Here is an 11,372-nt window from a genome sequence, read left to right on the forward strand (position 1 = left end):
AATTTGATTAAATAAAATGTTATTTTATATTACCTTCAACCATAAGTGAATATATATTTTTTAATGTTTTTTTTATATATGTCAATGTTTTATTTTTTAAAAAAGATTAATTAATCTGATTATTTTCTTTAATTGATCTTTCTTGAGTTTATTCACTCGCAACTAAAGATTAATTGAGAAAGAAAGAAAGAAAATTATTAGTTTTGTATATTTTATATGATTTTGAACATATTTTAATTATTAAATAAAATTTATATGAAATTATATATCTTTTCTAAAAAAAATAAAATTAATGTGATTCAGCAAATTATAAGTTCTATTTGAATAGGTGTGAGAGAGTTATACTCTGTGTTGTTGGGTTTTTGTGACTTTGAAAAAAAAAAAAGTGAACAAAAATATAACGATTAAGAAGTAAACTTTAAGTCTAATTCAACACCATAAAATCAGCTTATAAGGTGAGATTTACATTCACTTATACATTGTGAAATGTGTTTACCGCTAATTGATGTGAGATTTACAACCGTCACCATTAAAAACACCACAAAACTTATCTCAACCATCAATATTCACCATCGGCCACCACCATCACTTAAAAATGAAAAAAGAAACACACACTCTCTATCACACTTAAAAAGGTATTGTTGAAATAAAAAAATAATGAAAATGTAGAAAAAATGTATGAAGTTCCACGGAGAATTTGACTTTTCTCTATGAATATTTTGTTAGGCCCAAATTCTCATCGTGATTATATAATTCTATCCTTTTCGATGGTTTCCCATCTTGTTAATGTCTCATCCCTTGTTAAATATAAAGTTATAAATAAACCATAATACAATCCTCTAGGCTTAAATAAAAGCAATGGTAGACTTAAATATAAATAAATTTCAATTTTCTAAAACCTTTTTTTATGTTACCATTTCAAAAACATTATTATCTTTAAACCCAAGCATCAACTTTAATTAATATAACATAAGGGTAATTCAGGAAAAATATCTTTATTATATGAAAACAATAATGTTAAATAAATTTAACCAATGTGAAAGTAGTTAATTTTTTTTATCTAGTAGTATATTATGATTCTTGTACCAATTTCATTGTAAATTTTTTTTTTTTTACTATAACATAAAACCACCTTCTAATTACACAATAATAACAAGCATGGGGATAATATCCTTGGATAATGACAACAAACAAATGAAGTCTAGGTAATGTAGATGCAGAGAAGACTTTTTTATATATATATATATATATATATGTATATATATCTATGTGTATATATATCTATGTGTATATATATGTATAAGAGTCCCTTCCTTGGACAGCAATAACTCCAACATGCCACAGAACCTTAGTGAGTGGAAGAATCTGGTTTCCGAGCCAAAAAGAAGTACATTGGTGTGAAAATTTCTTTCCTGAAAACACAGCATATGCAAGTCATGTTTCACAACAATGTAATCCAGAAAAAGGATTCACAAGTTTCACTTAATTGAGGAATTTTATGTTCCTTTCAAGGCCATAGTACTGTGTTAAAAAATTTGGTCCAAAATACATTACCATATGAATAAGAAGTGTATAAATGACATTAGACGATTATTGAAAAACTTACTTTCCCCCTGCAACTAGCCCCTCTGCAGCCTTTTCCAGGAACTCTTGAACCCTTAGACTTCCCTTTGGAGCCAGTCCTACAAATTCTAGACCCTTCACCTACAAACATTTCAATCCACCACCACCAAATAACAACTATCAAAAGATATAGATACACGACATCTCAAAGAAAACTAATATCAATTTTGTCTTTTTATAGTTGTTTCACTTTTTATGTATGTCTAACTTTTAGTCTATCTTTTTCGATTTTAGACTCTATTAACTCTTTAGTTAGACCTAGAATGAGTGTACTTATATATATTCTGACACTCTATTTTGATTTTATAGAAAAATAGAAGAAATATTTATTCTGCTATCCTTTGCTTTTTTTCTGTTTTGTTCATCTATATATTTTTTTATAATAAAAACAACATGAATCTTGCCATAGATAAAGTGAAATAAGTGTTGGAGTATAAGTTTTAGTAGCAGTACCAAGCTTCTTGTGAAAAATCGTCCAACAGCAGTTAGACGAAAGGTATTGAGTGAGAAGTTAGTTGTATCCAGAGGAAAGTACCAAGGAACAGGAGAATCAATTGCAAGGTCTTTCTCCCAGATTACCTTCATGCATAAAATGAATGAATCTTCCCTTAGCCAATTATGTTGTTGGTTTCATCTCTTAAATATTCATAGAACAATAGTGAAGAAGAAGAAGAAGAAGAAGAAGAATAGATCCAAGTTCACCTCAAAACCTGCTTGCTTCAGAGCTTCAGCACATTTTGTGGTCAATCTAATGTCAGGAAGTCCATCACCAATCTCAATTTCTGCCTGTAACCAATAAAACATTTTTATAGAACCATGTTGAGTCAGTAGAAGATAAAGTCAAAATCTAGATTCTTGTTGGGAAAATCAGAACATTCACACGTTAAAAATTCTAAGGGTCATTATTTCATTTTGCTCAAATTTTCTTTTATGTGCTTATTGTTTTCCGAAGTATCCATTTTGTATCTACATCAAAGAGGGAGAATTTGTTCTGATTTTTTCAAAAATTCTTTCTACCTCTCCATCATACCTTTATTTTTTGGTGCTCTTCATTGTTGGGATCAAACTGATCAGTCATGCACCATTCATATGCAGCAAAATATTGGCCAGGCTTCAACACTCTAAAAATCTCTTTGTAGCATCCATACTATCATCAACAAAGAAAAATATAAGTTTTACATAATCTAAAATAAGTAGTGTTAAGCATGGCAACATTGGAATGTGGTTAAGAAACTTGTGTCATAATGCATCCACAGCTACAGAAAGTTGATGTGATTGTATTGTAGGAAAAATTGGATTGATTGGAAGTGAACAAGAGTAGGAAAAATGGTCACATACAGCATCTGGTGCATGGCATGTAGCTTCAATTGCGTACACTGCATCAAAACTGTTGTCTGTGAATGGCATTTTCATGAAATCAGCCTGCATAATCAAATATGATAATAATGGTATTGTTAGTATTAAGAACTGAAATTTAAGTGTAACCCAATCTTATAAAACTTGCTTATAAGGTGAAGTTTGCATCCACTTATATACCATAGTTGCTCTGATAAGTTCAACAAACTCTTACTGTAATAGACTCAAAATAGCTCTGATCATATTAAGAAATGGACATCTAACTCAACCTTATAAAAACAGTTTATAAAGTAAGGTTTGCATTCATCTATATATTATAAAATGTCTTGATCTTTAATCGATGTCAGATCTCCAATAGGAAGCTATATCCTTAAATCATATAATGCAACATAAACATAGGAGTATAATAATAGTGCAGAAACTGGAGTTAGATAATAAATTCTGTCTTGTTCCCCAGGAAAAGTGAAAAAATGTTTAAAGATCAACCTTGACAAAGTTGCAAGTTGTGTCCACTCCAGCAATGCGATTGAGTGCCTGTTAATGAAAGCACATAAAAGATCAGAGTGTGTTATTTGCAAGATTTAGTATTAGCTACTCACTATCAATCAACTATAAAAGTTGGCAAAGTCATACCATTTCTTCATCATTTTTTTAAGAATTTAAGATGATTGACAAAGTCAAATTGCTGTACTAATTACACATTCAAAACATACCTCTCCTCTTGTTATCTGATACTCATTGTTGTTCAGTCCTGTAACTGATGTTGAGCTGCACAAGAACAATGTTAGCATTACACTTTTTACGAACTAGTACAAGAATAAGTGAGTGCAAACCTAGTTAGACTTAAAGTTCACTTCTTAACATGATATCAGAGTCATTTCAAGCTTATTCTAACTATTGTTTGTTGGACTTATAAGATGAGGTTTTCACCCACTTATATACTATAAAATGCCTTAATCTCTAGTCGATAATAGAAGGCATAGAGAGAAGATGCCTGAACAACACCTGAATCGAGAAATTTCTCTTAGTGGCCCTCCAATTCCACATCCAACATCCAAGACCTGAAAGCACAAACATATCAGTTTAATTTACACATAGAGAAACAGATATCAGTGTGCTTAATTGAGCATGAGAACCTTTTGTCCAGGCTTTAAGCCAAGTTGTAAAGCAAGGAAGTGCTCATGTCTTTTAATGCTCTCCTGAAGAGATTCCCCTTTCCATCTGAATGGAGAGAAAAATTAACAGCACCATGAGTGGTTTCTTTCACACCAAATTCTTAAATTTTTAGCAGAATACAACAATTGAATACCTGTGTGCAAAATGGAAAGATTGCCCCCAGCCAAACTCATAAAAGCTAGTAGAAAGATCATAGTATTTATTAACCTGAAAAACATAAGAAGATCCTATGGTACTGTTCTTGCAGATAATCAAGTTGGCTGCAAATTTAAGATACTGATATATCTCACCATATCAGTGTAATTAGCTTTTCTCTCTTCCTCTTGGCCTCCATAACAAACATGATACTTCTCATACCTGATCCATAAGTTCAATGCATCTGATTTTATCAGCCACCATAGCTTAAAAACCAGATCTCATACAAAGTCACAAACATGCATGTAAAGGAAAAAGAAGAGAGAATGATATACTTCTCAACCGCTGACAAAATTTGAGATTTCTCAATCTTTCCACCAACACCTGATGCCAAATTCATTATGGCAGTTTTGAACACCTCACAGGGAAATTGCTACAATTAAGATTCAAACACATCAAAAACCAACACTGCATAAAAATCATGGACAAAAGCAAATAAATGCAACAAACAAGGCATTCATTAGGATGAATCTTAATTACATGGAAAGAAGGGTGTCACAGAACCCAACAGAAAAGGAAGGGGAATCTCTTCGGAGCTGAAGAGGAAGAGAGAAAACACAAGGGAAGGTTGTGGTCCTTTGTAACTTTTTTTTTCTTCTATATAAACTTTATGATATGGAATCTCCAACACATTTCTCACATCGAATTGCTGTCAACTCGTGTGTAAACCGTATATCTCTCACAACGTGACGATATTTAATTGTAAAACTCAACATTACAAAATTGACTCATAAATTAATGTTTGACAGGTATATATTATAAAAAATTTAATTTGTATTTTTTTAGTCTTTCAATTGTTATTTAAATTTTTTTATAAAACATTATATAAATGTCTCAGGAATTGGTACACGTTTTAAAGGAACAAAAGATAAACAATTTTTTTAAGGAAATTAAAACAGAACTTTACATATTTTCAAAAAAATTAAAAACATATTTAACCTTTTTTAGTATTATTTTATTGTCTAGCTTTTAAACACTATTATGAAAACATTTAATGAGATTAAATTTTTTTACACTGTATTTTTTTATCAGCTTTTTACACTATATACCATAGTTTTTTTTTTTATCTTTATAATAAATCATTTTAAAAATTATATATAAAATAATTTCTAATTAATTGATAGTATAAAGATCTTCACATTGGTGATACGTAAGAAAAGTTTTGTTAAATTTCTCAAGATGAAATGAACTAAACATGTGTACTAAACAAGTACTATTGATAAGTATGCAAACAAGTAAAAGACAATAGATATAAAATGAACAAAAGTTCTTGTAAGTAAATAATTAAGAAAATTTAATATTCAATTTTAAATTTTAGGTTAATAAAATTTCTTACAAATAATTTTTTTAAAATATGATATTACCATGCTTAATTTATATATATATATATATATATAGGTTTGAAAGTAAAGTTTGTAGTCATGTTATTTATTATATACAAAATAATATGAATTATTCTATTAATGTAAAATTATTTAAAAAAATTATATTTATATGGTATTATTTTTTAATTATTTTTAATAAATAGAAATCGATTCATTGTAACTACATGCATAAAATAAAAATGTATTTAGTAAGGATTGTTAAGATTAACTTGTTAACATATCAAAAGTTATTATTTTAATGTTTCAAATTAAAAGGTTTTTAAAAATAACTTATTAGGTGATTGGGAATTTTTATAATATGAAAATAACTTTAGTTTAAATAAAACTAATTTAAAAAGACATTTAAAATTTCAATAATAAAAATTGATATTGAATGTGAAATCTAAAAGGTGTACATATAATATTATCATTCTAAATAATTATGTTTTATTTTTTTAAAATATAAATTATCTTTTAACATCAAATTTTTAAATTGATTCTTCAAATGAATTATAACATAATTTATAATTTCAAAGGGATGTTAGTCCCAAAATTATGCTTGTTCTGCAGGGCACAATGGTGACTGTGAGCACCATGATGCCACATCAAGTTTTTAAAGGAAAAAACCAGAAAAAAACAACACAGAAGCAAGGTGAAGTCTTGGTAATGTAAAACCAGAAAAGAAACTCAAAACAACTAGAGTCACTTCGGCAAGGCCAAAGGCAATAACTAGAAAATTTTCATCCTTGAACTGCAAGGACTCAATGCAGCACCACACTTAGTGATTGCTAGAACCAGGCTTATGAGCCAATAAGAAGTACATTGGTGTGAAAATCCTTGTCCTGAAAATGCAATAACAAATGATATGAACACAAAACTTCTAAACTAATATTAATCTTGTCTTTTCTAATTCTTAATTGTTTCTTTTTATACATATGTTTAACATTTATTTTGTCTTTTCTTACTTTAGTCTTTATTGACTCTTTATTTTACATTTTGTTTCTTTAGCTACCTAGAATGAGGGTACTGTTTGTATATATATTCAAAGAAATATTCTTTCTCATGTCTTTTGCCTTCCTTTTTCTCTTTTGTTTATCTCAGTTTTGTTTTTGTAATATGCAACATGTGCAAACAAAGATTTATAATCTTGTGATCTAAACAAAGATTAAGGGAAGTCTAATTTCAACTTTACTTTTTCCTTCACACTTCTATTGCAATTCTAACTCCAACCAAGTACAGTTTTTACATGGAAAAAGGATTAACAGAAAACTCACTTTCCACCTGCAACTAGTCCTTCTGCTGCCTTTTGTAGGAATCCCAGAACCCTTGTACTTCCTTTAGGAGCCAATCCAACAAATTCTAGAGCACTGACCTATGATTGTTCCAATTCACAAACAAAAAGTATCAATGGTTGGAGAAATATAGTACTGAGATAATTGTTAGCAACAAAAGTTTTGGTAGTGTTACCATAATCCTTGTGACAAATCGTCCAACAGATGTTGCACGAAAGTTACTGAGTGAGAAGTGAGTTGAATCCAGAGGAAGGTACCAAGGAACAGGGCAATGATCAATTGCAAGATCTTTCTCCTCCATTACCTTCATGCACAAAAGGAAATATGAATCTTCATTAGCTAATTATGTAGTTGGTTTCATTCCTTAACTATTCAGTTGAACAATAATGGTAAAAATGATAAGAGGTTGATCTTCACCTCAAAGCCTGCTTGTTTAAGAGCTTCAAGACACTTTGTGGTCAATCTAATGTCAGGAAGTCCATCACCAACCTCAATTTCTTCCTACACCAGTAAATTATTTTTATAGAATTATAAACCATGCTGAGTTCAGGGAAATAGTACAAGTCAAAATCTAAGTTATTTCTTTGTCCATCATACCTTTATCTTTTGGTGTTCTTTCTTGCTGGGATCAAAAACATCAGTCATGCACCACTCAAATGCAGCAAAACATCCACCAGGCTTCAACACTCTAAAGATCTCTTTGTAGCAAGCATACTAACCATAATTGAACACCAGATAAGGAACACACAAGTTTTACACAATCCAAATTATAGACAGTGTTTTGTAAGTTCACACTTCCACACATTCATATCATTTTGTTGGGCATGACTACATCAATATTTGTCAATTTATAGGTATGTATGTAATTACAGCAGGTTTAAGGGATTGTAGGAAAAAAATAACAATTGAAAGTTATTTAAATTGAGTACAAAAAACAGCCACATACAGCATCTGGTGCATGACAAGTGGCTTCAATTGCATAAGCTGCATCAAAATAATTGTCTGGGAAAGGCATTTTCATGAAGTCACCCTGCATTATAAAATATGACAAACATGTTAGTTATACCTTAAGTCATATCATGTTATCATCAAAATATCCAATGCAAACCTTGAAGTTTTTCCCTTTAAATTGATGAAAGAAATGTTGTAATGCAGCATAAAAATAAAGTATAACAATGCTGCAAAAACTGATCTTGCACATGCTACATATAAATGTATCTTTTTCCTAGAAAAGGGGAAAATGAGGTATTTGTAGAATATCAACCTTCACAAAGTTGCAAGTCTTCTCCACACCAGAATTACAAGTGAGTTCCTGTTAATCAGTAAAAGATAGTAAGTGACAATCAAAATGTTTTATTTTTGTCTTTTTTTTCAGGAATATTTATAAGAGGATTGACAATGTGAAGTTGTTCAGTCAATATCTCTTGCATAATTATAATTAGCATACCTTAGCTCTTTTTATCTGAAACTCATTATTATTCAATCCTGTGATTGATGTTGAGCTGCACAAATACAACCAAGTTTATGAACTCATTCATACTTTAAACACAAATAATTCTAAAATACACAGTTCTGTGTTATGCTCAGTAGCAGTGGGATATCAGTGGTTTAGTGTTATTGTTACACTTTGGACTAGACTTGATTCTACTGACCATGAAGCCTATATATGCTTCCTTTTTTACTAATATTTCCTATGATTAGAAAACAAAATTGACAGAAGCAGAATGTGCAAATGGGAAATCTATTTAAGCAAAAAATAAAATATGGGAAAATATAAAGCAATAATTTTTAGAAGCTTGTACAAGGAAGCCATGACAGAAGATATCACAAAAGACTGTTGATATATTGAAAACTCTGCACCAGATTACAACTGTGAAGATAAATAACTTTTTGCTGAAATGTAATAATTTTGAGATTACATTGGCCAAATTACTACTCTAAACTGTGTATTTCAATTTGTAGTTGTCAAGTAACATTTTACATCACAAAAAGGAACAAGGTCCATTCACCTGAATAGAGAGATTTCTTTAAGTGGCCCCCCAATTCCACATCCAATATCCAGAACCTAAAAACAAAGGGTTAGAACTCATGAATCATAACTAACATCATTGAACATGGTAGAACCTTTTGTCCAGCCTTTAGTCCAAGCTGCAAAGCAAGGAAGTGCTCATGCCTTTTTATGCTTTCTGAAAGAGATTCCCCTTTCCATCTGAATGAGAAACAAACAAAAATTAGTGTAACTTAGTACACACCTATTCTTAACTTTGTACATGAATAATACAACAAACACATACCTAGGTGCAAAATGGAAAGATTGACCCCAACCAAACTCATAAAAGGTGGTAGCAAGATCATAGTATTTGTTAACCTGAAAAACATTAGAGTAATTTTGTATGTATTCAAGTTATAACAACAATTAAGATGAATAAAGGGTATTTTCTTAGTTTACAAATAGTTTAAAAAACTTTAAACTATGGAAGAAATTTTCTATTAATCAATGGATAAATGTGTATTTCTATATAATTTAAATTTATAATAAATTTTTTTTTTAGATATATAAATTATAATATATTTTTTGTTTGTAATCAAATGAGGATTGTTTTTATTGTTAGAACAAATATATACCATTAAAATATGTTTTAACAGTCAAGATTAAAATGAAGATGACAATATGCACTCACAATATGTGCTCTGACTTATTTTTTTCACATGCTAATATCATATGCACATGAACAAAAACATGAAAACAAAAATTGGTTGTTATATATCTCACCATATCAGCATAATTAGATTTTCTCTCTTCCTCTTCACCTCCATAACAAGCATGATATTTCTCATACCTGAACCATAAGTTTGCTGCACTTTGTCAACTATAATAACTAAAAAAAGTGTGTTCATAGTTGTCAAAGGAACCATTACATATAGGTATCTTATCTTTTCCATTAAATATAAGAAAGAAATAAGTAACATGCAAAATCATGAAACACAGAATAATCAAGTTATATAGGAATATTAAGAAAGAAAAATGTTACTGTTTATATTATGATTTGATTGATATATTTTAAAAATTATTTCATTTCAATAAAAAAAAATTAATCATAATCTGATTTGTGGTTATCAACATATCAAAAACTCAGAAAGAAGAAAGGTGATAACAAGAAGAAGGCAAATACTTCTCAACAGCAGACAGGATCTTTCCACTGCCGGCACCTGCTGTCAAATTCATTGTTGTGGTTTTTGACACCTCTTGAACAATTCAGAAAAATCTATGATGTAAAGTAAGAACAAAAATTGCATCAAAATCATTGAAGGAAACAAATGCAACAAGTCAGTGAACATAAACATATTTTGAAACATGGGTCAAAGGATCCAAATTCAGAAAACAAAGGTTACTGTCTAATGACCCACCTCTGAATATATAATGAGGAAATAAATAAATGTACATAGTGACATAGAGAATCGTGTGTTCTTGTCCAGCACACGATCAGGTTTATGATGAAGTATGAACATGTTTAAAGCACAAACTCACGTGAATGAATTGCTCTACAATTTGCATACTTTTACATTAACTGCAAGAAACTTTTTCTTTGTCGTTTAGTTTGTTCTTCCCAAAGTTCAAATGGCACAGTGGTTGGATAATGTGCATGGGAGAGAGAATCGTACTTTGATCTTTCTTGCTTGTGATCAGTGTCTTTCTGATAGGGATGTTTCATTCAAAACACAACTCATAAACCATGTAAGAAGTCACAGAGACTGTTTATATAAATTTAAAGAACTTAAGATCAAGAAGGAAAATTTGGTTACATGATTAAACTGTAAAGACAGGTATGCAAGATCATCAACAACATTATTCTTGCACACAATTGAAAACACTGCCAAGTAATTATGGTTCCAATGAAATATAGCATCATCACATGCCAAAAAAACATTCATGCAATGGAAAAAGAAAATCAGACAAATCTCTTCACACCCACATGCAGATTAATTTCTACCAGTGATTTGAAACCTTTAGGGTACATTACTAAGAAATGGGATAGGGATCTTGCATCATCAAAGATTGCATGCATCCATTCCCCAGTGTAAATCAGTTACAATTCATCATATTATGCTTGGAACAATGATATTTACATGCATGTGAATCTTTGTTAGGTGAAAGAGTGGAGAAAATGTAGGTGTAAGAGAGGGAGCAGTGAAAGTACAAGGGTAAACAGAGTGTGTGAGAGAGAGAAGAATGTGAAAGTAAGAGAAAGATAGAGAAAAAGAGGAAGAAGCAATGATACCTGTGTTGGCGATGGAAAATGGTGCTGAGAGGAAAATGAGTGTGAGTTTTTGTTTGTGTTTGGCAAGACAAGGTTTATAAGGAGGA

General features: G+C 30.2%; 2 protein-coding genes across 2 annotated transcripts; both read right to left on the reverse strand.

Moving 5' to 3' along the window:
• Nucleotides 1-1,067: 1,067 nt before the first annotated feature.
• LOC137836171 (cycloartenol-C-24-methyltransferase) lies at nucleotides 1,068-4,717 on the reverse strand. The gene is made up of 13 exons (XM_090297280.1): nucleotides 4,626-4,717; nucleotides 4,446-4,512; nucleotides 4,289-4,362; nucleotides 4,116-4,200; nucleotides 3,985-4,040; nucleotides 3,693-3,747; nucleotides 3,466-3,513; nucleotides 2,962-3,045; nucleotides 2,654-2,770; nucleotides 2,326-2,409; nucleotides 2,077-2,202; nucleotides 1,607-1,704; nucleotides 1,068-1,412 (listed from the first exon to the last, which is right to left on the reverse strand). The coding sequence occupies exons 1-13, from the start codon at nucleotides 4,688-4,690 to the stop codon at nucleotides 1,349-1,351; spliced, it is 1,023 nt and encodes a 340-aa protein (XP_090153406.1). The 5' UTR covers nucleotides 4,691-4,717; the 3' UTR covers nucleotides 1,068-1,348.
• Nucleotides 4,718-6,220: 1,503 nt separating this feature from the next.
• Nucleotides 6,221-11,350, reverse strand: LOC137836176 (cycloartenol-C-24-methyltransferase). Its single transcript, XM_068645032.2, has 14 exons — nucleotides 11,287-11,350; nucleotides 10,180-10,272; nucleotides 9,780-9,846; nucleotides 9,301-9,374; nucleotides 9,131-9,215; nucleotides 9,016-9,071; nucleotides 8,454-8,508; nucleotides 8,271-8,318; nucleotides 7,953-8,036; nucleotides 7,604-7,720; nucleotides 7,424-7,507; nucleotides 7,182-7,310; nucleotides 6,989-7,086; nucleotides 6,221-6,556 (listed from the first exon to the last, which is right to left on the reverse strand). The coding sequence occupies exons 2-14, from the start codon at nucleotides 10,230-10,232 to the stop codon at nucleotides 6,493-6,495; spliced, it is 1,014 nt and encodes a 337-aa protein (XP_068501133.2). The 5' UTR covers nucleotides 10,233-10,272; nucleotides 11,287-11,350; the 3' UTR covers nucleotides 6,221-6,492.
• Nucleotides 11,351-11,372: the final 22 nt, after the last annotated feature.

This window comes from Phaseolus vulgaris, chromosome 11 (assembly GCF_051622355.1).
Source record: "Phaseolus vulgaris cultivar YP4 chromosome 11, ASM5162235v1, whole genome shotgun sequence".
NCBI lineage: Eukaryota > Viridiplantae > Streptophyta > Magnoliopsida > Fabales > Fabaceae > Phaseolus > Phaseolus vulgaris.

What these genes read in the sequence shown, in the direction of transcription:
- LOC137836176 (XM_068645032.2), bottom strand. Translation starts at nt 10,232, where the DNA reads ATGAATTTGACAGCAGGTGCCGGCAGTGGAAAGATCCTGTCTGCTGTT. An exon ending in ATCCTGTCTGCTGTTGAGAA is followed by an intron (nt 9,847 to 10,179) that starts GTATTTGCCTTC and finishes CTTATGGTTCAG; the next exon opens with GTATGAGAAATATCATGCTT. An exon ending in GATTTGTCACAAGGATTATG is followed by an intron (nt 7,087 to 7,181) that starts GTAACACTACCA and finishes GAACAATCATAG; the next exon opens with GTCAGTGCTCTAGAATTTGT.
- LOC137836171 (XM_090297280.1), bottom strand. Translation starts at nt 4,690, where the DNA reads ATGAATTTGGCATCAGGTGTTGGTGGAAAGATTGAGAAATCTCAAATT. An exon ending in AGAGAAATTTCTCGATTCAG is followed by an intron (nt 3,748 to 3,984) that starts GTGTTGTTCAGG and finishes GTTCTTGTGCAG; the next exon opens with CTCAACATCAGTTACAGGAC. An exon ending in GATTTTTCACAAGAAGCTTG is followed by an intron (nt 1,705 to 2,076) that starts GTACTGCTACTA and finishes AAATGTTTGTAG; the next exon opens with GTGAAGGGTCTAGAATTTGT.